General features: G+C 56.0%; 1 protein-coding gene across 1 annotated transcript; it reads right to left on the bottom strand.

Annotated features, from left to right (window-relative positions):
- TECTA (tectorin alpha) lies at positions 1 to 27,908 on the bottom strand. Its single transcript, XM_076358351.1, has 23 exons — positions 27,845 to 27,908; positions 24,589 to 24,722; positions 22,999 to 23,286; positions 18,861 to 18,998; positions 18,153 to 18,318; positions 15,299 to 15,711; positions 14,430 to 15,000; positions 13,281 to 13,873; positions 12,214 to 12,787; positions 10,387 to 10,997; positions 9,503 to 10,064; positions 7,957 to 8,156; positions 6,013 to 6,396; positions 5,048 to 5,334; positions 4,682 to 4,962; positions 4,397 to 4,507; positions 3,842 to 4,044; positions 2,939 to 3,102; positions 2,535 to 2,783; positions 1,837 to 1,999; positions 1,447 to 1,534; positions 604 to 720; positions 1 to 101 (listed from the first exon to the last, which is right to left on the bottom strand). The coding sequence occupies exons 1-23, from the start codon at positions 27,906 to 27,908 to the stop codon at positions 1 to 3; spliced, it is 6,462 nt and encodes a 2,153-aa protein (XP_076214466.1).

Below are 27,908 nucleotides of genomic sequence, written 5' to 3'. Positions count from 1 at the left end.
CTACAAGGTCAGGTCCTGCGGAGCTGCGTGCAGCCACAGCCACAGCTGGGCCACCACCAGGAGGGTCGCTTGGGCGCAGCGTTCCCCTGAAGAGCTGGAGGCTGCCAACACAACAACAAGACCCATGTGAGCTGGGGCCCCGGCACACACGCAACGGGCACCTCCCTTCCCCCTGACACCCCAGGTGTCCCGTGAACCACACCAGTCCCGTGCCTTCCTGGGTGCCCTATCTCATTGCTGGCCGCCCCCCCCCCCCCCCCGCCACAAGCCCCTTAGTGGACTCTACCTGTGGCCTCTACTCTACCCTACCGCTGCCCTGAGCCATACTATACACCATCACCACCTATGCAACTGACTGCCTGCCAGCTCTTCAAAGTCTGCCATCGTTGGCCTCACAGCCCTCAGGCACCATGCCACCAGGCACCTCCATCCCCTGGGAACGGCACGCACCTGGCTCCCTGCCCTCTGCCTCCCTCCTATCTGACACGCCACACGTTCCAGCCACCTTTCCCAGGCTACTCACCCCCATGGCCCCTCAGCTCAGTCATGGAAGCCCCCTGCTATGCTTGCCCCGACTCCTCCTGTGCCGCGCCCAGTACTTGCCCCTGCAGCTCTTGCCGTCCCCTTGCAGCATCCCTGTCACGCAGCTGCACAGGGGTCCATCCACCTGGCTTGTGCAGATCTGCTCGCAGCCTCCGTTGTCCTCGCACCAGTCCGATCCTGGGCACAAAGAGCAAAGGAGGACACCTGAGCAATGCTCCCAGACCCCAAGCCCCTGATCCTTGGCTGCCTAAGACCCACACTCCCACACTCCCTGCTACAACAATGGGGCCCCCATTGTATGCCCCCAACAATGGGGCATACACAAGAGCATGCTCATCACCTGCCAGGCATGCTCTCATGTCACACACAGCGTGGGGACAACACTAGGATCCAACTAGGCTCCTGTCTTCCCCCATGACCCCAAAGCAGCACCTAGTCTGATGCTCACAACCCTCCAGGGGCCTTTTGGGAAGACAAAGAGGAGCACCGACAGCACGGGGACACGTGGCCAGAAACAGAGTGCCTCGTGCCATCCCAGGCTCCCGCCGCCCACCCTGCCGTCGTGCCACCTCCTGTGCGACCACCCACAGGCCCCGAGGAACACACATCCCCGAGTGAGATGGACCTCCAATGTGGCCCACACCTGTGCCCATCCAACTGGCACCCGCACGCCCTCCGCCCTCACCTCCTGGCAGCAAAAACCCCCTGAACGCTCTCTTGCACTTGTCCTGATTTCTGCTCAACGGAACAGCCTCTCCCCACAGGACACATGCACGCACACTCCCTTGCCCCCATGCCCCAGGATCCTGCCACACCCAGGCACTGCCCCACAGAACGCCACTGGGCTTAACCCCGATGGCAGACAAACCCCCCGCTGCCTTCCCTGGGATCACACACACTTACGCTTCCTCCTAATAGGCCCCACTGAGATGATCTGCTCCTTGGGCTCCTTGGTGAACGTGCTGGCCATCCTTGTGTGCTGAGGGCAGTTCTACATGGGGATAAACACCGCCTCCATCACTCTTGGCCCCTGCCCAGGCCCCTCCGTGCCCCTCCAGCCGGCTCGGCTCCCGAAGGGACCCTGCAACCAGGCTCAGAGAGCACGGGTCCCGAGGCGAACTGCCCATGGCGGGACTCTCCTCCCGGCACCTAGAAGGACACGCAACCCTCCTGGCCTCAGCCCTGGGGCTACATCTCCAGCTGCCTCTCTGATGCCAGGTCAACCAGGCTCACTGCGCTCCACTGGAGCCCTGCAAAGCGAGGGACCTGTCCCTTGGCACTTGCCCCACTTACTATTTTGCAGGAGTATTTCTCCGAATCGCAGAGCGAGACAGCACAGTGGAGGTGAACTTCATCATAATCCCCGATGAACTTGAAGACAGTGACGTGGAAGCGACATGTCAATGATACCCCGTTCTCCTCTATGCCAATAGTGTTGTCCTTCATGTTTTGGCACCTGTGCAAAACACCAACACTTGCCCGGCCCTCCCTTGCTCAAGGGATGCTGCTCGCCCCTGTCCCCATAAGGTCCCTTGCCCTGGGTCCCGTGGCAGCACGCTTAGATCCCGCTGTGCCTGCCTCCTCTGGATGAGGGTGTCATGCCCTGCCTCTGTAGCGTGACCTCTACCTGGCACATCCAACTTTGTTGTACTCCAGCTTCCCAAGACGCCTCCACCGTGATTCACATCCCCCCGTCTCCTACAGATGCCCTGACGCCTGTGGCATCGGCGACATGAGGAAGGCCACTTCTCTCTGCGGCCGGGACTCCGTTGCATGCAGGGCCTCCGGCTACATCTACGCTAAGCAAACTAACTCCCGCGCTAACAATGTGAGCTGCCCTGTTCCCCACCCTTTCCAGATCTTGGTCAACTGTCTCACTGACCGAAAGGTCCCTGTTCCAACTGACACCGCTGCCCCTTCGAGCACCCTCCCCGACAGACACGAGAAAAAACAACAGGGCGTGCTGGGCCGCCTGGCCCGCGGTCGCTCACCCTCCCTCAATGATGAAGTAGCGCAGCTTGTCATTGCTGTCCCGCGAGGGGGTTGCGTAGCACTTGTTCAGCATCAGGATCAAGTGGTTGGAATCAGCCCCGACGACAAAGACCCCCACGTAGAGCACGTCTCGGGTGGTGAGCACCACCTCACCCTGCCGGTAGGGGTGCTTGTAGGATGAGTTCTTGTACAGGGCCATCTTGGTTGTGAAGCTCCCTTCCTGCGTCGGCACCGTCAGGTTAATCACGCTAACGAAGACAAAAAAAATACCAGCTTGGATGGAGGAAAGGCTACGAACCCCCGACTCGGTGCCTCGCTTTGGACCCTCACTGCCCCACCCTCTGCCCGTGCCCTCCCGCGCCTACGTAATGGGAGAGGCCATGCGTCTTGCCCTGGCTCCTACCTGAGCATCGGCCGCACGACCGAATCCAGGGAGATCTTGATATCCAGCTCATAGGCGCAGGAAAACTCCACGTTGATGGTCCGGTCCCGGGTGATGATGTTGCCTGTGTTGTTTGCGCTCTCGATCCACACCGTGTTCTTGTACACTATATGCGTGCTGTTTGACTGCAGAAGGAATGCAGGGCGTTGCTCGAGACCGGCCATCTCTGCTCCCCTGCTCCTAACGAATGCCTCGGCTCCTAAACAAGCTGCACAACGCCAAGGGCCCTGCCGCCCCCCCACCGCCTCTGGCCAGAAACGGTACGGAATGGCAGGGCTAGGGACCACTGGGCAGCATTCTTACTCTACAAGACCTGCCTCTGTTTTCCCTGACCCCTATCCCATGAAAGCACCTCCCGAGTGTCACTCACACTGATGTGTGCCCCTGTCCTGAGGCCAGCATCAAGCCAGGCCGCCGCTGCTGCAGAGGAAGACTGCCCGGCTGGCACAAAGCTGCGCTACCTCAATGTTCCCCATGCCAACAAATTCCTCGCATATGTAAAGGCTCAGAATACACAGACCGCTCTGTTCAGCCTCCCAACTACTCCTCTGCCTCCTCCTGCATCCTCTGGACTGAGATGCCAGTCAGCAGGGTGACAGCGACCCCACGCCAAAAGACCCTGCGTGCTACAAAGCCCGCCTGCGACCTACTGCCCAAATGCAAGCTGCCCCAATCGATGGTCAGAGCTACGTGCGTATCCCAGGCACCAGCCAACTCTCGGGTCCCTTTCGCTCCATCAAGCCGTCTCCCAAAGGCACGCTCCCCCAGCCTTCTCCGCCCTCAAGTTCTCATGAATGACGAGACACCCAAGATGAACAGCCCAGCCTTGACTCCCAGCCTTGTGTGCCCTGTGCCCCGGCTCACCTGCACCACGTTGCCACAGTTGCCCTTGGTGTTGTTGATCTGGAAGGAGATGAAGTCCTCTCCTTCGATACCAGGGCAGTGGCGGTCGTTGACTCGCACTCCCTCGCGCTCAAAGCCCAGCTGGAACAGCTTGCACTTTGAGATTGACACCTCCATTTGGGCAGCTTTGCAGGTCACCTCTGCATCAATGATGTCATGGGTGGCTAGAGGAGAAGATGAGACAGCTTCAGGTCAGCACAAATAGCGCCACAGGCCCAGGCTGCCGGCCCACCCGGTCCTCCTCCCCACCGCCAGAAATGGACTGGGATCATCTACTGCAGAACACTTTGCTTGTCCAACGTCCCTGCTGCTCAAAGTGCTCCCAAGCTAGAGATGCCCATAACGTGCGCTCCAGAAAACCTGCTCCCATCCTGAACTGCGCACGGTCACGAAACCCCATCTTGGTAGAGGTCTTGGCCCTTGGCACCTCCCTTCCTGAAGCCCCAGCAGTCCGACAGCCTAACACGCGCCCACGCCACTCAATGCCGACCCTGTGTCCGGGACCGGAGGACTCACTGTTCCCATAGGGTGGGGGCTCAATGCAGCCACACAGCTCGCCGCCATTGTCCAGCTCGCAGCTGCGGTTGGGGCAGTCAGCACCCACGCAGGGGTCTTCCACCACTCCTGCTAAACAGCACAAGACGGAGCGCAAACACGATCTTTATCCTCAGAACGCAGGGCGGGCACCTCCAACCACCACGGGCCACCCCCTCCCCGACGGCCCCTCTCCCCCTCTCCCGCCAGTTGCGGTCCCGGCGGGACGTGGCTTCTCTCGACCCAAACGGCCCCCAGCTCTCTTACAGCAATTCTCCTTCTCGATCCACTCGGTGCCCAGGATGCCAAAGGTGCGGCAGGCCTCGCCGTAGGCGGCCAGCGAGCCACACAGCTGGACCTTCTTGTGGTTGTAGCAGCCATCTAGAAAGCAGGACTCGTAAAAGGGCAGGGGGTCCAGGAGGCCATAGCAAGGCTGGAAGAAGCCTTTCATGTCCGTCAGCTTCAGGCAGTAGCTGTCGCTCTGCAGCTCCTGGATCTGGACGTTGTCGCAGTAGGCGGCGTACTGCGAATACTGCAGCTCGTTGCAGCTGTGGGCACCGGACACATTGCAGGGGCTCCCGTCATGGCCAGCCCCGCTCCTGCCCAGCAGGGAGGGGCGGTCCGACTGCTCACCTCTTCTGCATGCCGTTGGTCTTCCAGCTCTGTGCCAGCACCACGCTGCTGACCGCCGGCTTCCCCCGCAATGTTGCATAGTCATCCGTCTGGTCACCGTTGAAGTTGCCGCAGAGGCCACACACCTTGTTCTGCAGCCGCTCACTGATAGTGATTTTGATGACGTTGAAACCGTTGTAGCGGATCTGGATGTCGGGGCTGGAGTCGATGACCAGGAAGCCCTCCTGGCTGAAGATCTTTGTGGAAAGCCCCGTGATGAAGGGGATGTTCACATGGCTGCCATTCACCTGGCGTGGGAAAGGACAAAAGGCTGACATCCCTCCCATCCCCTCCGCGTATGAATGCGAGCACAAGCCACCCTCAAATGACTCTGCGACTGCCTCCCAATATCCCAGCCATGAAAACACACCACCTTGTCTTTGGCAGGGGCCAGCATATCCTCCTCCTCCTTCTGGCCCGACGGATTGCTCTGAGCACACCACCTCCCTTAAATGCCCACACGAGGCTGCACCGTAAAGGGAATCCTACTCACATGCAGAGGCTCTAGCCTGGGACTCATCACTCACCAGGAAAGGCCACAGACGGTGCCCTTCAGACACCGAGTGACACCGCAGTGATAGCCAGCCCTCCATACCCCTCCGCTCAAAAGGACAGCTTCGCCCGTGCCACCGAGAGGTGGACGGGTACATGCCTACAAAATCCTGGGCTGTGAATGGCCTCGCCTCCTGCTGGCCCTTTTGTCCCAGCCGGCATCCTTCTGCAAAGCCCGACAGATGACGGCCGCATCCCTCACCTGTAGAGCTGCTTCGACCGGGATGCAAAGCCACCGACAGAGCCTTCCAGGGCCCTTGCAGAGACCATCGTGCGGCCCTGCGCACCATTGTCCTCCACTCGGGAGCCAGTCCCCCGACGCCTGGCCCATGGCCCCTCTCTGGAGGGGGTGGATGCCCCTGATGAGACCTTACCTTGACGGTATTCCTGTCGCTGATGAGGATCTGCTCCTCGTTGATGTAGAAGTACACAGGGGAGATGATGGTGAGGTTGGGTGAGGACCACTTGTCAAAGTTGATGATGAGCTGGAAGGAGAAGTCGGGCAGCTTCTGGCAGATGGTGGAGAGGACGAAGGCACAGTTGGCAGGGAAACGGAGGAAGGCCCCATCGAAGGTGCGGAAGACACCACCGCCCGCTGCCAGGCAGAAGGAGCTCCTGGTGCTGAAGCAGCCGCGGACACCATTGCGCAGGGCGCACTCCTCATCTGACTTGCAGTGCCGTGGGTCGCACTGGATGAGGTTGCGCCGGAAGCAGCGGCACCGTCGGGTGCAGTCCCCATTCCAGAATAGCTGCTTGGGCTAAAAGAGGGACCCGTCACTGGCCGGGAGGGCTGGGGACCCCCGCCCTACCCTCTGCTTGGGCCAAGGTTTACGCCCTTCTGCTGCACGGCAAGAGAGAGCGGGCAACGAGGACAGAGGAAAAGGTGCAAAGAACACACTGGCAGCTTGCACCTACCTCGCAACATGTCTGCTACCTGCAGGCATGAGGAAACTGCACGTTTCCACTGCCACCGCAACCTCCCTTGCCTCTTGTACACGCACAAAAAACACAGCGTGCTAAATACCTCCTTCACCCCTTTCTTGTGCCCTGCCGGCCACCAACCCGTCTGCTAGGGTCCCTATACTGGCTTGTTATGGGTGTGGGGCTTGGCAAAGACACCTTATGGAGAACAGTTTCACTGACACAAAATACAACCCACTATAATACGAGCAATGCCACCAGCACAACACCCTGCTGAATCAAACTCCCAAGTAACATCCAATAGCTACAAATAAGTAAATTTCATGTGAAACAGTAAATCCATCTCATGTGGAATACCTAGAATAATGTGGTCATACAGTAGTGGACTTTGGCACTCATCAAAGCCAGTCTTCCCAGTCACCACCCTTTCTTTCCCCCCTCCACCAGTTCCCTCCCATCCCTGCCTGACACCCGAGTCACCCTCATCCAACAACTACGTGATGATTTTGCCAGACAGAAAGACTCGTTACACAGCACACCATGAGAGGACAACCCTCTCTTCTCTATCCCTGGTACCCACTAGAGCCACGAGAGCCCCATGCTGCCACTGCATCATCCATACCCCCACCGACAACCATGGTTTCCATCACCAGTGTGGTACTGGGCTCTTGCCTCATGGAGTCTTACCGACTCCACCTTTCCACTCCTCAGGAGCTATAATTCCCATGGGGCCCTCGGATTGAGGCTTCCTTGCTCTATGCCAGCCTTCCTTGGACCGGAGTTCCAAAAGAGCGTCTATGCGAGGCTTGGGCTGGAAATGAGACTGTCATGGGAGAGGTGCCCCTGACGTGCAAGCCACCTGACCTGAGCACATGCCGGTAGTCAGATCAGAGCTGGACCCCAGCCCCGACACAAGGACTCCTCCAGCAGGAGCAATGGTAATATGCTCTGCAGCTCAGAGCAGGACTTGGGAGACCACAGGACAGCTTGGCCCCAGCAAACACCAGCAAACATCCCACGGGCCATTGCTGGGGCTTCACTACGGAGCCCGCTTTGCCTCTCTCCACCTTCACTTGATGCACGTCTGCGTGCTCTGCCCCTTGTTCCCCACCCACTCTTGCTTGGTGCAAACACACCAGACTTCAGAGCAATCCCCAAGCATGACCATGGACCAGCAGACATGTATGACTTTGATGAAGGAGACGACCTGTCCCTCCAGGTCCTGCAGAGCACTCTCTGACTGAGGCTCCGACCCTGTTACCCCAGCGAACGGACCCAGTGCAACACCCGGTACCGGCCTGGCCTGACCACTGTCTCTGCTCAGGGCACGAGATACTGCCCAGGAATGTCAGAAAGAGACTGGGAGAAAGGCCGAGAGAAGGATGTGAGCAGCATACCTCATAGTATTTGCCGTCAGAGTAGCAGCCGCAGTTGTGGGGTAAGATGCAGCTCTTGCCGTTGAGGACATACCCAGGGTCGCACTGGCATCCCTCCACACAGTAGTGGCTGCAGTCGCTCTTCAGCCGGATGGCGGCGCATCGGGGCTGGCACAAGGACACACAGCTCTCGTAGTGGCTGTTGGGGGGACAGCTGACGGCTGCAACGTTACCAGAGGACAAAATGGATACAGATTAGCTCCCCAGACAAAACCAACCTGGCGGCCAGCCACACGTGGGGCCGTAATCCCCACTGCTGGTGTCCCTGGGCAGCTAACTCCCCTGCCAAGGTGGTTAACATGGACCGCATTGCCCAGAAAGGGACCTGGAGCTCCCGGGCATGCAACTGAAGGGAAAAAGCAGCCTTCGTCCCTCCATCCTATGCCACTTGCCAGTTGACGTCAGCTAGTCCCAGCTGAGCAACACTTCTCCGTTACTCACCGCTGTCTCTGAGCTCCTGCATGCCAGTTTCCCGAGAGCCCTTTCCCCGTGCTCCCTGCTCTCCTGCAAACAAGCCTGCTCACCAGATTAACATCTCCCTCCAAAAGAGATGCCCGTGCTGGCCCTGGGGCCTTTCAGGCAGCATATGAAGCCTCCGCGCTGTCCACGTGGGGACACATTTCAGGGGACGTGTTTTTGCTGGCCCATCAGAGAGCGAAGCCTGCGAGGGCTGTTGTCCATGCCTGGGCAGGCCACCTCTGCCCGTGCCCCACCGGCTCACCAGGGACCGTTTCAGACCCGGCGTGCAGGGTGCCAGTCAGTGGCCTCGCTGCCCCTGCCCGGTGACAGAGGTGCCTTCTGAGCCACGAGTTTGCTTGTTAGAAGGAAGAACAACATAAATTTAATTTTCAGTCTTGTTAGCAAAGACAATTACTTCCCATCTGATTTGCCAGATAAATCGGCTGCCAGAGAGGCTCGCGGCCCCTGTCCTCAGGAGTCTAATTGAACATCGCATCATAATCTTATTGACAAGAACATGCAGCTTCATTAGAACAAACACATACTCCTGGCTTTGAAGCTGACTAATACAATTCCTGCTTAACAATGGAGGGATGGCTGATACCTTCTGAACTTGAGGCTTCCCCCTTTCCATCCCTGCTCCTGCTATACCACATGCAGTTTGTAACAACTCCAAGAGAACATAGCGCCCCAGACCCAATCCCACACACCCGCCCCACCCCACAAGCGCAGGAGGGAGCAGCTGCCGGGCCGTCAGCCTCCCCCTCCCTGGTCTGCACACAGGTTGGTTTCGTGTGCTCGACAGTGACTACGTGCACACCTACTGCACTGCTTTAGCTCACCACTCCGTCGACAGCCCCCTTATCCTGCAGGGAGGAGGGGATCCCTGGGGCCATCCCCAGGCGCTGACCGTGGGGACCCGGGACGTGTCCGGGTTGATGGCCCGGAGGTAGCTCTGCTACCTCTCTATTAGGTGAGCTCTGGGAAGTGCTATGGCTACGGTAGACAGCCTTGGGAAGCACCTCTAGGGAAGAAGGGCATCACTTACAGCATGAGGTGAAGTTCCTCCAGCCGATAATGGTGATGCCCTGTGTTTGGCACGTGCTGGCGTAATTCTGCAGCCAACTGCAGGCCGTTTGCATGGCTCCCCCATCGACGCAGGTGTCGAAGAGGCAATTCTTGTAGAAGAAGCCAGGGCTGATCTTGCTGTGGCACTTGGCGAAGACACCGCTTTGACTCGGGATGAGGCTGCAGAGCTGCTGGGGTTTCCAGAAGCCTTCCACCTTCCCACAGGCAGGGCAGCGGTCACCACAGCCCACGCGGCAGAATGCGTCCCGCTTCGCCCAGCTCTGGACAAAGTCGGCAACGCTGGCAGCTGGCACGCCACCTGCGGCCACCAGGTCATCCTCAGGATTGCCGTTGTAGCGGCCACAGAGGCCATAGGTCAAGTTTTGGAAGCTGCGTGGGATAGTGATGGAGAGGAAGGTCTTCCAGTCATACACCACCTTCAGCCCAAAGTCAGTCTCAACCACGATGTGAAAACCAAAGGCAAAGATGTTCACTTTGCCCTGGCCCAGCTTCAGGGGCAGGTAGAGACGCTCATCGTTGATCTGCAGGGAAGGAAATGAGATGCACCATGAGTGAGGATGATGATCGGAGCTTCCATGGGAGGACATGAAGGAGGGCAGCTCGGCGCTCCCGGAGCAAGGTTCCTGCCGGCCTTACTTCTACATCCAAAACAAGGCAGCCAAAATGGAAGTTCCCTCCAAAAGCTGCACCTGGTGGCACCCTAGAAACAAGCCCGAGCGTACGCCCTTCCCAACCCCCGGAAAACCTTGCAAGCTGTTAAGGCCTCATGCCTAGGGAATTGCTTCGCCGTTTGGGAGCCACGGCATGGAGAAATAACCCTGACCCTCGTGGCCCCACACTCACCAGCACGGTATATTTGTAGGCACGGTGTATGATGATGTTGTAATTGAAGACCTCCACTTCGACTTGTTTCACCCACAGGGCCAGAGAGGTGTCCCGATCCTCATTCTTGGCTGTGATGGTGAACGCTGGGAAAGTGTCCGAGCGCTCTACCCTCGGCCGAGTGATTGTGGTGCACAGGACCAATGCGCAGCTGCTCTGGAAGTCGAAAGAGTAGCTGTCAAAAGTCAGGTAGTGTCCATAGCCAGAGATGATGCAGGAGGCATCGGTGCGGACGTGGCAGTAGTAGAGGCCGTTCTCCTCCAGGCAGTACTCGTCATCCTTGCAGGAGATGTTCTCGCAGTACACACTGTTGTCAGAACCGTTGCAGTAGCAGAGGAAGTGGCAGGCAATGTCCATCCAAAAGGTCTGGTTGGTGGCCAGCTGGCGCCCCTCGAAGTTGCAGCCACACTCGCCACGAGGAACGCAGCGGGTGCCGCGGAGGGCGAAGCCCTCGTCGCACTGGCAGCCCTCCGCGCAGGCTTCTGCGCAGATGGGGCCTGTGGCCAGGGTCTCGCAGGTCTCCACGCAGCTCATGCACTCCTCAAAATGGCTGTTCTCTGGGCAGGCGAGAGCTGCAGGGCCAACAAACATGGAGCGTGATTTCCCAGCTCTGGCAGCCCTGGGGCAGCACGGGGTGGGGAAACAGGCAAAAGGTGGGAACGGGGTTAGCAGTGACTAATTCGGGGGGAAAAAAGCAAGAGGGGAAACAGTCCCAGCACCTTGCTGGCCATCAGCTCTTCCCATCCCCTTTGCAACCCCTTCTCCTCTTGGCCATCACCCTCCTCACATCACAGCCCTGTCCAGCCACGTGCCAAGCGACACCCCCTCCCACTATTTTGGAGGGTACGAGGCCAGGGCTTGGCCTTGGGCTGCCACCCGGAATGGAGAGGATGCACCGCTCCCCCCTTCTCTAATGGACACCTTCCTCAAACCTCTGTGGTGGAGATGGGGGCCGCTTCTCCGCCATGTACTTCCACGCTGGGGATTTTTCACATTCACTTCTGAATTATCAATGTTTTCCCATCAACAGCAAGTTTATAACGACAGCTAAAACCAAGTGTTATTCAAATTATCCTCTGGTGGTGGCGTACAGCACTGTCAGACACCATCTGCGGCTCTGGAATGCTCCTACACTGCATCATAAAACTCCTGATGCCTCCTGAAATGCCACGCTGAAATCGCCTCACTGGGAAGTCTGTCTCTGCCGGCATGAATGCTGCTTAGAAACTACCGTCGGTACATGGGGTGGCGCTGCCTTGCCTTTGGGCTTGGGAGACATTGCATTCCTACCACAATTCCCCTTTCCCTTCTGTACGCTGCGCAGGAGAGCGCTTTGCACGTGCCAGCCTCCCACACGGCAGAAAGCTCTACGGGACATAGCTCTTCCAATGGCAAAGCCGATCTTTGGTGGACTGGTAGGGAAGAGAATAGGAAAATTGCCCCAGATTGCCAGCGTTTAGACACCTCCACCCCTACCCCTTCATATGACTTTGGACATCTAATGCTGCCATAAGTGCCGTCAGATCAGGACCTCCCGCCCACACAGCCCTTCTGCTATTGAGTGTCTTCCAGCTCAGCCACAGAGGAGCACCCTGCGGGTAAGGGGTACCCACCAGACGTGAGGGAGGAGGGGGGGAAAGAGAGCCCGTACTTTTTGGCATCCCGTAAGAAAAGCTGCTCTACCTCTGTACACCCACAAGCTCCTGACAAAAAGACTCTGCCCGAGGTCGGCGGTGTCTACATCCCCTTCTCCCCGCCCCAGGTACTCAAAAGCTTTGGCGGACTCACGGCAAAAACTGTGGCTCCTCCACTGGTCAACGTCCACCTCGGCGTTCTTGCAGGCGCCAGCGTAGCGCGCCACTGAGTCACACAGCTCTGACCGGTTGCCCCCGCTCTGGCACAGGCGGAAGAGGCATGTCCTGTAGTAGGCTGAGACGTTGACCACGCTGTGGCACTCCAGGAAGGAGCTGTTGGTAGGGTCGTTGATGATGCCACAGTTGGAGCGGCTCCTGTAGGACTTGAGCAGCTCCGAGTCGTTGTTGCAAGCCTTGAGGAGGTCCCCACACTCCCCATTGCAGATCTCGTCAAACGTGGTCCAGCTCTCCAGGAAGAGCTCCAGGTTGTCCGTGCACTTGCCCTTGGGCAGGCAGAACTCATCGCTGGCGTTGCCGTTGAAGAAGCCGCACAGGCCCCCGGTACAGTTGAAGTAGGTGGTAGAGAGGCGGATCTCCAGGAGGCCCGAATCATAGTAGCTGATAGCCAGGAGCCCCTCCAACTCCATCACGGTGCTGTTGTCGTTACGGTAGATTTCCAGGCGTCCGGAAGGGTGGAAATAGGGCAGCTCCACGTCATAACCGTTCACCTACAAGTAACAAGCAGATTGAGACTCTTCAGGGAGGGCAATGCGACTTTGCATGGCCGTTCCCATCTGCTGGCCACGCCACGCTGGGTACACTAAATGCTTCCTGACCCAGACCCCACCCTCCAAGGCCTAGAGCCTCTTTTGAGTGGGGGCATACAGCTGTTTCCTCGCATTTTGCCCCACAAACAGAGAAAGTTTTTCCAGGGAAAAAACAAGTTTCCTGCAACGTCATGAAAGTCTCCAGAGCTGACTTAGCAAGCAAATGGGAATAATGGCACTGCGACAACAACTTTGTAGGCACCTAAAGGGCTTCCATGCAGTGGTGGCCCACACGGGTTTCCTCCAAGTGCCACTGTAGTTCTTGAGGCCCTGACCTGGGGGAATGGTCTGGGGCCACAGACCTGCAAGCCCTTCTTCAAAGGGACATCAGATCACAGCGCGAGCCACCGCCTCCCCTCCCCGGGGTGGACTGCCCTGACAGCAGCACCTTTACCTTGATCTCAGACAGGCTGGCGCCTCCGATCTTCACCTCTTGGCCGACTGCCTGGATCCGCACAACGCGTGGTCCGTTGGGAGTGGATCCGGGCTTCTTTTGGCTGATGTCCACCTCGATGAAGTCCGGTCTCTCTGGACAGGTTTTGAGCAGCATGTAGGAGTGCTCCAGCGGATAGGGGAAGGCAATGCCGTCAAACGTCTGCAGTACCTGGTTCTGTCCCACCAAACACAGGCTCTCCCGCTTAGGGTAGCAGCCCCGGTAGCCGTTCTCAATGGTGCAGACCTTTCCTTCGGGGCAGGTGGTGTTAAAGCACCTGGCCTCCCCACCTTCCTCACACTCGCACTCTACTGTGCAGTCTGCCGCTGCCCAGAAAGACTCGCCGATGGCGTAATACCGGCCGTCCACATTGCAGCCACACTTCTGGATGGGGACGCAGCGGTCCATGCTAAGGACATGGCCCTCGTTGCACTCACAGCCCTCGGCGCATGGGGAGGAGCAGGCCAGCGGGGCCGTGAGGTCCGAACATGTGGCGGGGCAGCTGCTGGCGCACACCGAGTAGTGGCTGAGCTCTGGGCACCGCACAGCCATCGCTGTGGGTGCAGGGGGGAGACAAACAACAGGAGGACCATATTATGGCATGGCTCGGGGCCAGTTACCTCTTTCCCATTGACCCACAACAGAGACAACACAGAGTGACCTGGGAACCCTGCTTGACGGTAGAATTGGCCCCTCCATTTCCCTCCCGTGCCTCCCCAGCCATTCCACTTGTGCAAGCAATAGCTTCTCCAAAACAGCCCCAGAGCCATCGAGCCGCCCACAGCTATGTAATGCCACAAGCGAGGAGGGTGAGCCAAGAAGTGTGCTGTTGGCCAGTCCCCGTTCCGGTCCAGCCTCCATCTCTCATCACAGCAGCCGACCGTCTGCAGAGCAATGCAGAGCTCCCGCCTCGTGCCTGACTCGTGCCACCCTTTTGATGGTGCAAGAGTCTGATGCCACGGAGAAGAGGGACCGATCGGCTCTCGCTTAACTCCCTCCCTGGATTTCTCCCCCCTCATCTCACGCACTGCTGGGCACAGGGGCAGACCCCTGAAATTGCTCCCCTCTTCCAGAGGGGAAGGCTCCCGGCAGAAGCACGCAAACACTTACCGCAACCCGTCTGGGTGCGCCACTCTCCCACCGAGATGCCCAGCGCCTGGCAAACCGCGGTGTATGCCTGGATGGCTTGGCACAGGCCAGTGCCGTTACCCCGCATGCTGCAGAGGTCATAGACGCAGCTGTGGACAAAGGCTGTGGGGTCCACGACGGCACCACACTCCCACAGCGGCCCACCGCTCTTGTTGATGAAGCCGCAGTATTCGGAGGTGAAATAGAGAGATTCAGTGGCGGCGTCGCAGAGGCTGCAGTTGTCCAAGCAGCCAGGCGAGCATTTCCGCTCAGGGTGCGGCACTCGCCAGCTCTCACCCAGGTCCATCACGGACGCGGCCAACCTCCCGTCTGAGCGGAGGGTATCGTCCTCGGGATCTTTATTGTAGTTCCCACACAGCCCACACGTGGCGTTGATGTACGTGCCTGGAACGGAGACGGAAGCGTAGTGTTCTCCATCGTAGGTCACCAGCAGGCCGAAGTCGGTCTCCAGGGCTGTGGATAAGCCACTTTGGTAGACTTTTATTGCGCCCAGTTCCAGAGAGATGGGTAGGGACACCACCAAGTCATCCACCTGCGGGAACAATACCAGATGACTGAGCTGGCACAAGAAATAGCAGAGCCCTCATACTGGGACACAGACAGGAGCTGTACAGCCCTGTTATGGGGTCTTAGGGTTAGGGACGTGTGCAGAAGTCAGCCGTTGATAAGCCACAGGCATTTGCTGCCATGCCTGTCACCCGTGCCCGTTCCCCAAGGGACGCGTGGGGCCCAGAATTGCCATCCCACACTCCTCAGGCTGCTGTCACAGTCCTGCTGCCGCCTCGGAGGAGCCAACCTGGCAAGTTGTCCCCTTTCAGCGGGGCTCTTACCTTCGCTTTCCCAAAGCTGCCTTTGGGGAGGACAATCTTGTGCGAGTAGACCTCCACAAAAATATCCCTCAGCCAGGAGACGGAGGAGCCGCCTCGGTTCTCGTTCTTGGCCTCCACGTTGAAGTAGGGCAGCTGGGAGCCTGGCCAGCACTGCCTGGTGAGGAGGTAGGAGCAGGAACCCTGGAAGTGAAAGAGGAAGCCGTCGAAGGTGTGGTAATGTGGATCTCCGAACACCACGCAGGTGCTGCTCTCCACCGGCACGCACTGGAAGAACTTGGTCTTCGGCTCGCACACTTCAAAGGGGCCGCAAGCCATCTCCTGGCAGAAGATCTCGTTGTTGAAGTCCAGGCAGCGGCACTTGGTAGTGCAGTTGGCATTGTCCCAGAAGATCTCCCCTTGACGGAGAAACTGTCCTAGAAAGACAGAAAGTGAAAAACCCACGCTACATCACTTCTCTAAACAGAGGAACACGCTCTAACCACACCGCATCAGTCCTTGGAGGCGTCTGCTGGCCCTACGATTGAGACCGCTGCCAAAGTGTCCTGCTACTGGGCTTCTTGGCTGCTTTCTTTGCACAGACACCCCGCAAGAGCCACTCAGCAAAGCGCTGCGATCACAAGCTTCGTTTTCAGTGTACAAGTGCATCCCCTTCAAGTCCTACCCATGCTGCAAGTCCATGGGATGGTGCAAGCGCTGACACCAATCCAGGGTTGGTGCTGCACCACGCAGGCTGGCTAGCTTGAAGGCTATTCCTTCCATTTTGGACACCCACCACCCTTGCTCTGCTTCAGTATCACAGGACACAAGAGCCATTTGTGCTATTTTCTCAAAGGGAAAGCTTGCGCCTTTTGGAGGCCATTTCCTGCACTGTTGCTGTACTTGTGCCGTCCTTCAGCTTTGTCACCATCTCTGTAATTCCTCCGTTGACATAACTTTGCCGGTCGAAGAGCAACTCTGCCATCGGTGGCCCAGAGGCAATTCACTCCCATTCAGAAAGTGCTCATGGTAGTTATGAAACCAAAGAGCTGCTGATAAGTAACTTCCACACCGTACACCAGTGACGACAGGAAACGGTGAGAGATCACACAGCAATAGACTGAGCAGACTTGTTACACGGCGGTACTGTAAAGGGAGGCAGGTTTGTCTGGTGAGAGACGTGAGAGGCAGAGAGAAGACGAGAGAACAAGGGTGGCAAATACCCGTGAGAGTTTCCCTCTCCTCCATATGGCCGTCTTTCACACTTCTCATGCGCGCGGCTTCCGCCGTGTGCGCTGCCTGAATTTACCTCTCGTAAACTTTTTGTTCTCTTCCCTGCCTCGTACAAAAAAAGCTATTTTCCGCTTCCCTGCAACAAACAACATCTCCTCTTAGCAAGACCCACTTACGAGGGCTCCCGCGCCAACTGTCCTGGTAGGGGGAATTTGGGCAAGCGAGCACCGTTAGGCACGGCGGGCTCCCTTGCCTCCGACACCTCACGCTGCGTATTCTCTCATGGAGGGCAACCAGCTGTCCACCGTGAAACGCAAATCCAGTGGCGGGATCTACCCACGCCGCCCTCATCACCTGCAAAGCCGAGACTGGCTTTCAAGCCCCTTTGCAAAGTCTAGCCTTTCTTCCTGGGGTTGGCAGCTGAAAGTGGCTGGAGCGGTTGGACCCAAAACCTCCGCTGGGGCTGCAAGAGCCTCGGGGTCCCGTGAGCCTTCTTTGGTACAGTCCTAAACCAGGACATAAAGAAGCCTACATGTCTCAGAGCGGTGCATCTCCAGTGTCCGTCGGCAAGTGACAATTCTTTCTTGCTAGAAAGACTCACGGGGCACAGCGGACGCTCCTGACAGTTTTATTTGTCAAATGGTAATGTAATAATCTCTCTGCAGCAGAGTCCCTGTGCAGTCACTGTGTGCATTTATTAATCTCTTTCTATCCCCACGCTGTTGGTGACACATGCACAGATGCTGTAACTGGTGCAGGGGCATGGCATTTGTCCTGCCTGGAAAACCTGCTATTCCTCCTGCAGAAACAAGGGAAATGGAACCACACCATCGGCTTTCCCACTCTGGGGACAAGAAGAAATTGTCATCTGCAGGTCTTTCCCGTTGCCACAATCAGTGTCGCAGAAAAGAATCGAGACGACAGCTTGGTGGCATTAAATTCCTGTGAAACACTGCAGCACCATCCACCCTTGACTTCGGGTTAGGGTTCTGCTTCTGGGCTGCAGAAATGGAGGTTTACAGCAATACCATGCTACTAAAATCCCAGGAAGGAAAAAAACCTAGCACGGATGACAGTTTTACTTGCTGGTGGTTGAAAGCAACACCGAGAGCAGAGAAGACTCCCGAGTGTTTATGGGCCCCTCTCAGTTTTCTCTGAGCTGCCAAGTGAGGCCTTCTCTGCACTGAGAATTTTGCAAGCCGGGTCCGGCCATCCGTGAGTGTGCCGGCATCCCCCTGGGAGAGGCAATGCCAGTGGGGACAAAGGGAAAACAACATCTGATGATGGCTTCTTCGCATACGCTGCCGAGGATGCTCTCCTGCTGAACAAGACATGCCAAACAATGACAAACCTCTCTGTCCACTCTTCAGGGCGTTAGCCTTTTGCAGAGGGCAGACAATTATTGCTGGAAGTTGGGTGATGACTTTGCGCTGCGTGCAGCGACTCAGAAACGCGCACGGGGCCTGTGCCCACTCGCGTGTTTCTGTCCCCACAGCTGCAGCTCGAGGAGATGCCTTGGCAAAACCACAAATCTCACAGAAGCCCAGACCAGTCAGGCACCTCTCCACCAGCTTCCCAACAGTATTACCTTTTCCTACGCTGCACCCCAAAACTTGAAAAAAAAGCAATGCTGTATCCCCCTTACCTCTCAGGCTGCAGCCATTGGCTGGATCTATTTCTCTGCCATCTATTTTGAAAGCCCAGCGCCCAGGGATGTTAACGTTGGTTGTTTCTTCAATATTGACTATGTCTAGGGTTCTGGAGCCCGGGATGCTAAAGAAGTTAGTGATATTTCCGCCATTGAAGCCAGCCTGAAACAGAGAGAGCGCAAATTTCATCACACCTCTTTGCTACGGGAAAGCGATGCTGTATTCCCACACTTCTCTGGCCCCCGCAATAACTCCTTAGCATATCTTCTTTAGTTTTAAAGTCTCTTTTCAGGGATTTCAATTTTCAGGTAGTTTGAATGTGAGTGAAAAGCTCAACAGGTACTACAAGCAGCATGGATGTATATTTACACATTTATGTATGCATGTATACATACGTATGTATGTATATATAGATCTATGGGTATATGTATTGAATGGCCGAGATAAAGTGAGGAAGCAACGGAGGAAGGCTCCCCTTAGGCAGGGAACCTCACCCCCCTCGGGCAGATGGACTGGCTGCGGCACCGCTGTTGACACCAAATTTTGGGGCACTTGTCCCACTGTGCCTGGCAGTGGGCTTGCAAGGCCAGTGCTGGGGATGTTGAGGGACCAAATGGCATGAGCGAGCATGGATACATTGGGAAAGCTACAGGCAGCCATCCGAGAGCTCGACAGAGGTGGGGATATGGGAGCAAGAGCCTCACCTGAGCCATCACCCCACCAAGACCGGTCAGGGGGTCCCCTCCGCTGGCTGTCCCCGTGGTCCAGCTGATTTCGTGGTAGTTAAATATGGCAAAAGACAATACTCCATCTGTGATCAGGACAGCTTGGAAAGTGTTTACCTGTTGAAAACCATGAACACATTCACAAGGTGAGACTGCTTTTCTCACACTGCTTGCCTGCCCTTCTGCCACGTTTGTCTCTGGCCCGGGCGAGACACAGGAGCCTTGCGGTGAAGAGCAGCAGAAGCTGAATGAGACCTGAAATACACTCTCCCTCGCTGCTGTGACTCCGCCAGCTCCCATCCCCACCACTGCCTCCACCTGGGAGGACTACAAAACCATCTCCAATCCAATTTAACGCCAATAGATGGCAGCATGAGAATAAACTCACGAGGAAAAAGCAATCAGCAGGATTTGGGTTGTTATGACCCGTTATCTTCCATTACTCTATCTTAGCTTTGTTCCTCGCCGCATTATCTTACCTGCTTCCCTTCCGCATTCATATGCTACAATACCGTTAACGGTGGATTGCATCCAAGTCAACCATGTATATTATACGCTTTGCTTGGCTGCCAAATCCCTCGGTACCTGTTCAATCCGCTGCTCACATTCGTCCTTTCACTTGAAATGACTCTGCATTTCCAGCCCCCTCAAACTCCAGATACATTCACGCGACTGCCATCCTGGGCCCCATGCGAGAAGGGCAGGCTTTGCCAGCTGGCGAGGGTGGCATAGCCCCGAGCTCTTCCCTTTTACAGTTGCTCAGAAAGACAGAAGAGGCCTCTCCCCTTGAGATATCCCCTCTCTCCGTGCAGATCCAGCAGCAGAGGTCATCACTGGGAACTAACAGTGAATCACTTCTCTCAGCTTTCTGGATTTTCCCGTCCTTCCCATCCCTGCCTGCCCTAGACCGCTCTGCGCCGGGATTATGCTGTGATAAACAACTGCTCCTCCTGCCTCTGAGCGAGCAGAATTTTAGCAGGGGACAAAGCACGGGCTGCCCCCTCCTTTAATTATTCAAGACCAATACTAGGAGCCCAGCTGCCTGGGTGCTGCAAACTGTGAAGGAAACTACAGCCACAGAAACAATTATCAGGCGATATGGGAAAGCACGTTGATCGAATCATCTCATGCTAGGAAGCACTAGGTCTTACCCTGCCAGCGAGAGCTGAGCTACTCCACATTAACAACAGTTCACATGTGCTGCTGGACGAAGGGAGGACGCCAGAGCACCGAGGGGCTGGGGGTCACTTTGCTCCACTTTACATTCCCTTACAGCAAACCCGCTAGTTTGATTATTGGTGCTGAGGTGAGCACAAACGCCTGAAGACTGAGGAGGGGACCCCACGGCTGCACTCACTACTTGCATGCCACAAGGGATGTCACTTCCAAGGCGCATTAGGCTCCTGCCATGAGAAATCTTTAAAATGGAGGCGAAGCAGCCTGTATGAGCTGTCAGGGAAAGCGAGAGGTGTGGGCAGAGCTGCCTCACGGCAGCTGCAAATAGCACAGTTCACACCGGGGCAAGCAGGAGAGTGAGCTAACGGGAAGCCACCGTTTCCATTCCTGCATCCTTTCCCTGGGATTCTGCCTCCTACGTCTGGTTTCCTCTTCACCTCCTGGGCACGCTTGCTCACCTTTGCCAAGAGTCTTTTCCCACCACTGTCAGATCAGAAGGCCCTCACACATAAAGGCAGTATTGCTTTGATAGCGCAACAACGGCTCTTCGATGGAGCAACAAACCCTGCTCTGGTCAGGTGCCTCTTGGAGGGTGGCAGGAGCTGACCTGGTACCAGGAGGTTTCGGATGGCCAGCGGTCCTTGTTAGGAGCACTTACAGGAACCACAAACATTTCCCTGTTTGGCACTCGTGGCCAAACACGCATCAAGCACCCTAGCCATCTAACAAGGCTCTCAAAAACTGAACCCATTTGCTCGGGTGTCATTGAGAGACAGTAACCGCAGCGTCCCCGAGGCCACATTCGCAAAATTGTTTTCTGCAGCTTTTCTGCAATGCGATGAATTTCCTGCTTAAGTTGCATCGTGCTATTCCACGTGCCAACCTGGAGCCCTGGCTGCTATTGAACGGGAAGGCTGCTCTATAACAAAATAAATTGCATTGTGTTGCAAATGTAATTCTTCAGGCAATACACGAATCTCTATATTGCTTGCTGTCTGCAAATATATATATGTATTTTTTTTTCTGCAAGCACTGCCAGGACTGGCAAAGAATATGCATTAAATCTCGAGCCTCTCTAACAAATGGAAAAGAGCTGAACTGTTTATCAGAGCCAACTCCTCGAGACAGAAGAAGCCAGCTTTTGGCACTCACAGTACACAGGCTAATCCTAAACAACCCTTTCCCCAAACAATAGCAGGGATCCCTCGCTCTCTGCCCCCCAATCTTCTGCCCAGGTCCTACCAGCGACGTGCCCTGAAAAACATTGCATCCCCATCCTCAGAGATACAGCTTGCACAATATGGAAATACAGCAGAGCTACCATGGCTGAGCTGCTAGCGTGACTCTCTGGTCAGTCTGGATCAGTCTCCCCATGCAGACAGGGCAGTTGTCATCGCAAAACCGCTGTCAGTATTCCCTTTGGTTTTCCCCTTCCTATCTCAATGTCCGCACAGGATTTCAGAGCAGCCGTTCAACCCTTTTCTACGAGATGCCCTCGCCGCCCTCTTGGATTAGTGCTGCGGAGAGAGCGTTTCAGCCTCTGCCACAGAAAAAGCTGTCATGATTTGAAAGGAAAAGGGTTTTTTGCCAAATAAATATAAATTAAAGTTCCCATTTTCTCTTTCCTGTCTCCAACTCCTCGGTGAGTGGATTACTTCCAAAACTTAATTTACCACAGATTCCTGAACTAGGGCCTTTTCTGCCAGAGCAGCCATTGCTCCTTGCATCTGCAAGGAGCAAATAACGACCTTAGCTTAGTTTCAAAGCTGCTGTGGCCTTGCAAGGCGAGCTCAGGGTGCAAAACTGAGCAGACTTGTATTGAATCCCGGGTAGACGTGAGCGGTGGTGAGGGAAGGGCGAGTTACAAAATCCAGCCTCAAGAGGGTGACAAGGAGAAGAAGGGAGCACAGAGCAGAAGATTATGGCTGGCCAGCCAAACAACAAAGGGCTTCCCATCCACCTCCACAGCCCATTCTTTCCGTCACCCCGCTGCCTCGCGCTCTCTTTCCCCTGTGTTAGGAGGCCCTGCTCCCTCTCCCCGGGGCTGAGTGCGGGACCACTTTATCCTGGACCCCTGTAGTGGACAGACCTGACCCAGCACAGGGGGTCAGCAGGGGGGCTGCCCTCCAGTCCCACTTCGGGGCAAGCTGCAAGCACGTGCACACTTTGGCATGCCCCTCATTCTCTGCTCCATCCCTGGGCACCGCTCACCATGTCACAGTCTCGGGAGAAGCCTGCTCTACGTGCACGCCCTGAGGACACGCACCTCTGCACGCTCAGATGCCACGCGCACAGTGAGGCTGCTTTCGGTACCCGGCCAGCTGCTACAGGGTGCTTTGCGTCTCGCCCAACACCCTGGCCCCATTACTGCCATGATAACGTGCCTTCAAACTGAATCACTCTTCAAACTGGCTGCGCAGGAGCGGGTGGGAGCCTCAAGTGGTTTGTATCATGACAGAGCTACTGTTCAAGGCCAAAACTTTGGCTCCTTTATAAAGGCCTGTCTTCCAAGGTACCTGTAGCCCCTGCACAAATAGCTCTGTTTTATCACTGCGGAAGCACAGGTGAAGTGAAGTTCGCGTATCACAGCACAAAGGAAAAATGAAATCTGCATTTGCATCTAACAAAAAATAACCACACTATGATCAAGCTGAAAACTCCTAACTGGTGTCGGAGCCTTGTTTAGGCACACTGCCTACAAACGCTGAAAAGGCAACGCTTTCCCTGGAGATCTGAGAGCAGGGAGTGAGGCTCGTACGGCTCCCGCAGGAGAGAACGAAAGGACCGTGGTGCTCCTTTGCCTGAAAGGGAAGCGAGGAGTGGGAAGACAAAACGACTCACTCAATTTTATGCACAAAGGCCAGGACAGTTATATATATATACAGACATACACTCAACCATCAGCCACCACCCGTCAAGAAGCACAGCTGATTGCTCTTACTGGAGTCGTGCTGCTTCCTCCGTAGAAAGTGACTTCCTCCCACGTGGCGATGAAGATCCAGATGGCGGAGAAAGAGGACATGTCTTTGAAGTGCTTGCGGATGTCTTTGGAGGCTCTCCTCAGCAGCTCGGGGTCCGTGCTCTCCCTGTAGTAGATTTCTCCCCGGATGCCGTTGTGCACGTCCGCCCAGAAAGGCGCGACGAAGGCCCGGCCGTCTGTCAGGGGGAAGGCTTCTGGCGTGAACTGGCTGACGAGCGCGTTGAAGGAAATCACGCCGTTGTTGTTGACCTGCACAAAGAGACCCGCTTTGGTTTGAGCAAGCCTTTGCAGGTAGCAGAAAGCTGCTGGTTTATCAGAAAATGCGGGGTGAGCGACTTTTGGCAGAGGGTGGCTTATAATAATGACAGCCGGTGAGACAGCCTGACCATCTAGGCAGAGATTCAACTTCATCCTACCAGTGGTGGGCAAAGGCTGAGTGCAGGAAGCCCCAAGCGGGACAAAACCCTGAAAAGTCTGCAAAACAGGGCTCCTACGGGACAACGCAGGAGAGGCACCCACCGGAGCAGGATGGCACCCGGCTCGGCAGGGACCCTGCCTTGGCACCCTGGGTTTACCCAGCCTTTGGAGAGCAGCTCTGCAGCACTGAGAGACTTGGTCGTATGACACGGGTGAGGGCTCCCGGGCAAAAGAGCTAAAGCATCGGGCCCGCTGCCTTCGGCTTTGTCGTCTGCCACAGATCCTGGGGCTCCCCAAGAGCAGCGTGACACATGGTGCCAAGGGCAGCCTCCCCAGAGTCTGCTGAAGATGCTCCCCAAAACAATTATTTTTGCAAAGCATGGAGAGCAAGTGGCCGTGCTGTCCCGGATGCTGAAATCTCCCACCACACAAGGACTCGAAACCCCCCTCGGGATTGCTGCTTTCCCAGTATTGCCATGTACAAATATGAGCCGGTCAGGCAGGGGAACAAATGAGTCTTCGCCTCTCTTCTGAACCTGCAGGGCTGGCAGGTTTATATCCCACTTTGGACCGGGCATACCCACAGAGACCAGCTCACCACAAAACATGGACGCGCTCGGGATCTGGCATATGGTCACGCTGACTTAGGCCCCTGTCTAAGGCACCGTTTTGATGCGCTCAGGTGAACCCTCTCTTAGCCGAGCCCAGAGGAGCCGGTGTCCCCTTTGCAAGACTTTTGCTGTGCCGTCATCTAAGAACAGCAGCAGCCTGTCCTTGTCTCGGGCACCTACATACGGGTCCAAACCGTTGCCCTTTCTTTTCCCCCTGCAGGTCTCTGCATGTTCTTGTTTCTTGTCATGTAACAGGAATAATGTTCCTTGTGTCAAGGCCTTAGCTTTGCCGTACCATTTAATCACCTACAAAGAAAATTTATTGCCTTTTATATTCCTTCCCCATGAACATTAGCCCATTAAATATACCTTTGACTTTCTTAATCATAAAACCTATCAGTTCATGAAATCTAAGAACTTGTCAGGTAGGTGCTAATAAATCTGATTCCTGATGATGGGGAGAGAGCGTTTAAAATGCAGCTGCAGGGGAAAGAATAAAGGGAAGGTCTACTTCTCCACTTACATAAATGCTTCTGTATGGGGCTCCAAAAAAGATGAATGGGACGGAGATTTTGATTTCGGGAGAGCTTCCATCATCAACTTTGGGCGTTTTCGTGTCGTTCTGCCAGAATGGATAGAGACTCGCCATGGTGTGAGCTGCAAGGAGAGGGAGGAGAGAGTCCTTACAGCAATGGCAGGACTGGTCCTGACTTCAGAGAGGCCCTGGCAGGGGCCCCGGGGTTGCCTATCACCAAAAGTTGACCTCCTGCGAAGAGCAAAATCACTGCCTTGCCCTCAACTCCTTCCCCGGTGCGTCCGCACCGGGGATGCAGAAGGTCTGCTGGCCACCAGCCTGCGCCTAAGCCATGCGAGGCTTTGGGCCAGGGGTGAAATTCTATGCTGTGCGCTTGTGGCTGCAGACTAACAGTGACTAGCCAAACCGGTACTTGGCCACGATGCCATATTCTGCGTCGCTGCCACTGAGGAAAACAGCACCAAAACCCTGCAGCACCAGCAGCCAAATGTTGGTTCAAGCCAGGGCAGAGGTGCTAGCTCTGGGACTGGCTCTAGGACAGGGTCATCAGAGAGAGCATCATCCAAAGGTTATTTAGGGCAACAGCAAAGTGACCACAAGATGTGCGTACAGCTCGCAGCTGCACGTTTTGCTTTCTGTGTAACTGTGATCAAGTCATAACGCCTATGTCTCGGCTTCACATCGGGACAACAGGTCCGTCCCACCCTGCTCCAGGATGGGCAGGACTTGCTGTTTCAGATGGTGAGGTGCTTAGGTGACTGGGGACCAAACAGCACCAAGACCGACCCCCAGAGCCACGCTTCTGGCAGCGGCCACCTTCCTCCTGCCTGCACAGCAGAGCCCTCTCGGAACCAGGGCCAGCCTGCCCCGCCAGACCCCCGAGTGCTGCTGGTTACGGCCCGAGGTGTCATGACTGCTCTGACGTTTCCTGGCAAAATTAAATTTCCTGCTAAAAGGCACTGCCGGTGAACATAATTGCCTCTCCTAAAAATATTTCAGAAGACGGTTTTGACATATTTCAACACAAGCCTGCCACTTTCTACCGGACTAAAATCCATTTTCCATCAGCCTGAGTCACAAGCGGGCACTTCTGGCCCTAGGGCACGTCCTTTCTCGTTCCAGCCCCTGCCAGATCTCTGCTGTCATCTCATCCCCCGTTTCCTCCAGTTAGCTACTGGTGTGGCTTCTCACAGAGCAAATGGGGATTTTGCCAGGTTTTCTTCCCCCTCCTCCATTCTTTGATGTAGAAAAGCAGCACCCTGTCCTTGTGACATTCAATCTTGGCCGACATGAGCCACCGGGCTCTGAACAATCCCAGCTCTGTTCGCCTGGATTCAGGATGTGCTTTTATTTCCTAGGCCCTACCCTGCGCTGTTCAGGGGCCTCCAGCTGAGGACAGCTTGCTCTGCGCCCTGCCGTTACGGACGCAGGAGGGGCTCTTGGTGTTGCCCAAGCTGGGGGATGCTCTCTCCTAGCCACCCTGAGGATGCTCCCTGCTCGAAACTGCCTGGGAGCAGAGGGAGTTGCCGGCTGACCCTTCTTCACAGGCTCAACTGGTCCAACTTTCCTCGGGGAGAAAGGAGACTAGGGGAAGCCTGGCCTAACCTTGCTGGCGTCCTGACTTCCTAAGATGCACACGTGTGGCCTGAGTGCCCCGCCGGACATAAAGGGAGGTGGCACGTGATGGTGTCCGAGCCACAAGCCTGGTTTCACAGGTATATCCAAAGGGCCGCAACAAAACTCCTGGCTGCCAGGTAGTAAAACAAGTCTTTTCGCAGCTGTTACGCACCTGATGAGTTATTACAGCTGAGACATAGCTATGAGATACGGATTTTGCTTCTTTTTTAAACACAAAACTCAGCAAAAACTTCTTGATGCCAGCTTCTTTAGCACTACTAGTGTGACACTACCATACCTTTGCATGCATCGTGTCATCTAGCCGAGCAGCCCAGCGGGCCCCACTGATCATGATTTTTGCCCCGGTGGCATTTCCCACGGGTGAACTGGTGGCCTCATTTCCCGCATGAGGAAAGAGTCGCAACTTTTGCCTGAGCTGTCCTCAGCCTGATGTCAACTCAGCAGCTGACCAGGGAAACAGCTTCCAGATTTTCCGATGCCCCAGCTCTAGGCTCCCTTGCTAGAGGTCCTCGAGCCAGCCACACATCTAGTACCAGCCAAGCAGCGCACATCTGCCAGATTACCGAACTACAGAGGCTTTTCCTGCCCATAGCAGCTCCGCTTGCCCTTCTTCGAATTGAAACACGACAAAGATTCATTACCCCACGAGACTAGGGAGCTGCTCCTGTGCTTTTCAACATCATGGAAAACCATGGCTCGGGAGGGGTCCCTGGCTGCCGGTCGGTCTCACCTCCCACCCAAAGCAGGGCTGACCCCTGAGCAGATCAGAGCAGGTTGCACAGGGCCTCATCCAGACGTGACCACCAGCTCTTCACGAAACAAAATGCACCATGAGAAACAAGGCACGAGTGTAGGGAGAGGCTTCCCGCCGCGGGCTGCAGCCCTGCGACCCCACCAGAGGCACCTCCACATCTGCTGTCGGGTGTCCTCTGCGAGCACCCCAGGGGAACCTCACTACCCACAAACCGTGACATTTTGCTATAACTCACCCAGTGTGCCCTTTACTGGACGTAGGTTGGTCAGCCTGCTCAGCAGTCCTAACAGCAGAACTTTTTCAAACTCCTATTTCGTAGCGACTGGCAAGGCCATTCCAACCTCTGGAATGCCCCGTGTGCACACATACATGCACGCATACGATATATGCACGCATACGTAAAACGTTCACCGAGCTCAACAACTTCTGTGGCCTGTATTTCCTGCCGGCTCTGCCAGCTTCATATACAGCATGGCATGCCAGCTCCTCGTTCAATGTAAACAATCGTCACTTCATTGCTCTCAATGAAGTGAGGGCCATTTGCGCAGGCTGCTGATCCACCTCCTGCGACACAAGCTGTCCCTTGCGCAAAATTGGCACCTGTGCTCACCCACAAAGGTGCACCAATCTCCCCGCTTAGCGCTCACCCTTAAAATCAGCTGTCCCTCCCTCCCCACGGGAAACACTAAGTTCACCATGGTTCTTGTCCTTGCTCCAGCCAGCGGGCTGGGTGTGTTTTCCAAGCCCTCCATACTTCTGGGGTCTCTGGGCACAGCACTGCTCCGAAGCGACCGCTTTCCCAGCACAGCTGACGAGCGTCAGCCTCCCAGCGCCCGAGCGGGAGATACTCACCTCGCTGCCGTGCAGTTATCACCAAAAGGGCCACCCAGGTTCCGAGAAGCGATCGCTTGTTCAT

Source organism: Aptenodytes patagonicus, chromosome 23 (genome assembly GCF_965638725.1).
Source record: "Aptenodytes patagonicus chromosome 23, bAptPat1.pri.cur, whole genome shotgun sequence".
NCBI lineage: Eukaryota > Metazoa > Chordata > Aves > Sphenisciformes > Spheniscidae > Aptenodytes > Aptenodytes patagonicus.
This window is presented reverse-complemented; position numbering and strand designations above follow the sequence as displayed.

Bases quoted from the DNA above. Each gene is read 5' to 3' on its own strand.
- TECTA (XM_076358351.1), bottom strand. From the start codon at position 27,908: ATGAACAAGCGATCGCTTCTCGGAACCTGGGTGGCCCTTTTGGTGATA. The intron at 23,287-24,588 runs GTAAGTGGAGAA...CTCTTTGTGCAG, and splicing joins CCCCATACAGAAGCATTTAT to GTCAACAACAACGGCGTGAT. The intron at 18,999-22,998 runs GTAAGAGCAATC...GGTTTTCAACAG, and splicing joins GAGGAAGCAGCACGACTCCA to GTAAACACTTTCCAAGCTGT.